The following is a 1,903-nucleotide window of genomic DNA, read 5'->3' as shown; positions in this document are numbered from 1 at the left end:
AAAAAAAAAAAAAGAAAGAAAGAAAATAGAAATAAAGTAAACTTGAAATTAAGTCTCGTATGTCATCCTCTAAGAATTACACCTTAGTTTGTATTTTTCAGGGTCTTTTTTTTATGTGCAAGTATGTATATTTGCTTTTTTTTTTTTCTTTTTTGCTTTTTTTTTCTAAAATAAAAGTGGGATCCTACTGAATTTAGTGATTTTAACTAGCTTCTTTTCCTCTTATTATTTTATTTTTTAATCCCTCTCCTTGTCAATGAATATTTTTTTCCAACATAGATTTCTAATGGCAGCAGAGTGTTATTTTACTTGGATGGACCACAATTCATTCAGTCAGTCCTGTGTTGCTGGACATTTAAGTTGTTTCCATTTTTTCTCTGATAAACTGCTATTGACATCAGGCCAACAGCTACTTGATATCACCCACTTTCTGTGTCTGTCCAGTCTAGTTGCTGCCTTTCATCTAGAACTATGTTGGGCCCATCATTTTATTTTACCAAGTCCCAGAGGCAACCCTGAAATAACTCACGGCACCAGATTTCATACCTAGAGTAAATCTGGCTATATGATTCAGGCTTACAAAGTAGATGATCAGCTCTCGGTTTTTTAAGTTAATAGAATAAAACAGAATTAAGCAAATTGTTCATAAAATGAAAAGTCTCTTTCTTCTCTGGGGACCTTAGGATGGCCCTCCTAGCATAGTTTGTAAATCTCTGCTATGGCGTTCACACCAGCACGAAGTAAATGTCCAGGCCAACACCCACCCATTCCTTCTTTTTACATTTACTTGCAAGTGTTACAGATAAAGTCCAAATCCTGCTGGGCAATGTCTGTAGTAAGAACTTCACCATTTGTGAATTGTGTTGTTTTAGCCAGCTTTCGTTCAGCATTCATTTCAGTTTTCTTGAGTTTGTGTTGTATATCCAGTGTGGTGTCAGACAGAGGGGAGCTTCGTAGGAAGAAAAAAATAGCCCATAACCTTGAGGGTCTTATGTTCTCCCAAGAGAAAGAAGATGGTAATTACAAACACATGACACAACCAACCTTTACATGCAGATGGGCCAGATAACATGGAGCAAGCCATCTGTGTAAGAACTAAGACATCAGGGAGTGTGAAGGACAGCAGGGCAGAGTGTGGTCCACCAAGGAAGGCTTTGTTGTAGGAGACAAGTTTTGGTGAACTTCCCCTTACTGGCCATAATAAAATTGAAAGGAGTCAGTAGAAGCGTTTTAGATGGAATAAATAGCAAAGATATCTGAGCAAAGATGAGCAGTTGCCGTGTAAGGTGGTGCCAAAGAATGACAAGTACAACGGACACACCATGAGGCTGTGCTGCAAGAGATGAGGTGGGAAAGCCTCCCTCTCTGCTTCTGTGTTTTGGCACGTCTCTTCCCCCCTCAGCTGGGATTCCTTTTCTCACTCATGCTCATCCTTCAGCACTTTACTTTTTAGTTTCCTGTGACCATTTTTAAAAAGTACTCCCAGCTCCTGAATTTAAAAATTCCATGTTATATGACATTTATAATATGTATAATAGTTTATGTGGCTTTATTTAGAAAGTATTCCTGATGTTAGTTTTCTCTTTCTGCAGTGTATCATTCTTGTCATAGTGAGGAGAAGTGTCCCCCTTGTACCTTTCTAACTCAGAAGTGGTGCATGGGCAAACATGAGGTAAGTTTTCTCTCTCAAGCCAGAGATTTATGATTTAATTACTTAAGAATTGCTAGTTCATCATTTCTCAAAGTAAATATAGTCCAAGAAGCAGAAGCTTTTCTGTTGCCATTAAAAAAAATTTTTTTTCAAAGTATAATTTGCATACTATAAAATTTACCCCTTTTAGTGTGCAGATCTGTGAAATTTAACAAAAGCATACATACAGGCATGTAACGACCATCACAATCA

General features: G+C 37.3%; 1 protein-coding gene across 1 annotated transcript in view; it reads left to right on the top strand.

The window, feature by feature from the left end:
* Window positions 1-1,903, top strand: part of NFX1 (nuclear transcription factor, X-box binding 1) — an 86,662-nt gene that overhangs the window by 68,150 nt on the left and 16,609 nt on the right. Inside the window, exon 15 of the mRNA XM_008590985.1 lies at window positions 1,593-1,672. Coding sequence (XP_008589207.1) covers window positions 1,593-1,672 — 80 coding nt within the window. The remainder of the gene's footprint in view (window positions 1-1,592; window positions 1,673-1,903) is intronic.

This window comes from Galeopterus variegatus, unplaced genomic scaffold (assembly GCF_000696425.1).
Source record: "Galeopterus variegatus unplaced genomic scaffold, G_variegatus-3.0.2 Scaffold143, whole genome shotgun sequence".
NCBI lineage: Eukaryota > Metazoa > Chordata > Mammalia > Dermoptera > Cynocephalidae > Galeopterus > Galeopterus variegatus.
Note: the sequence above shows the minus strand (reverse complement) of the source record. Positions and strands in the feature narration are given on the sequence as shown.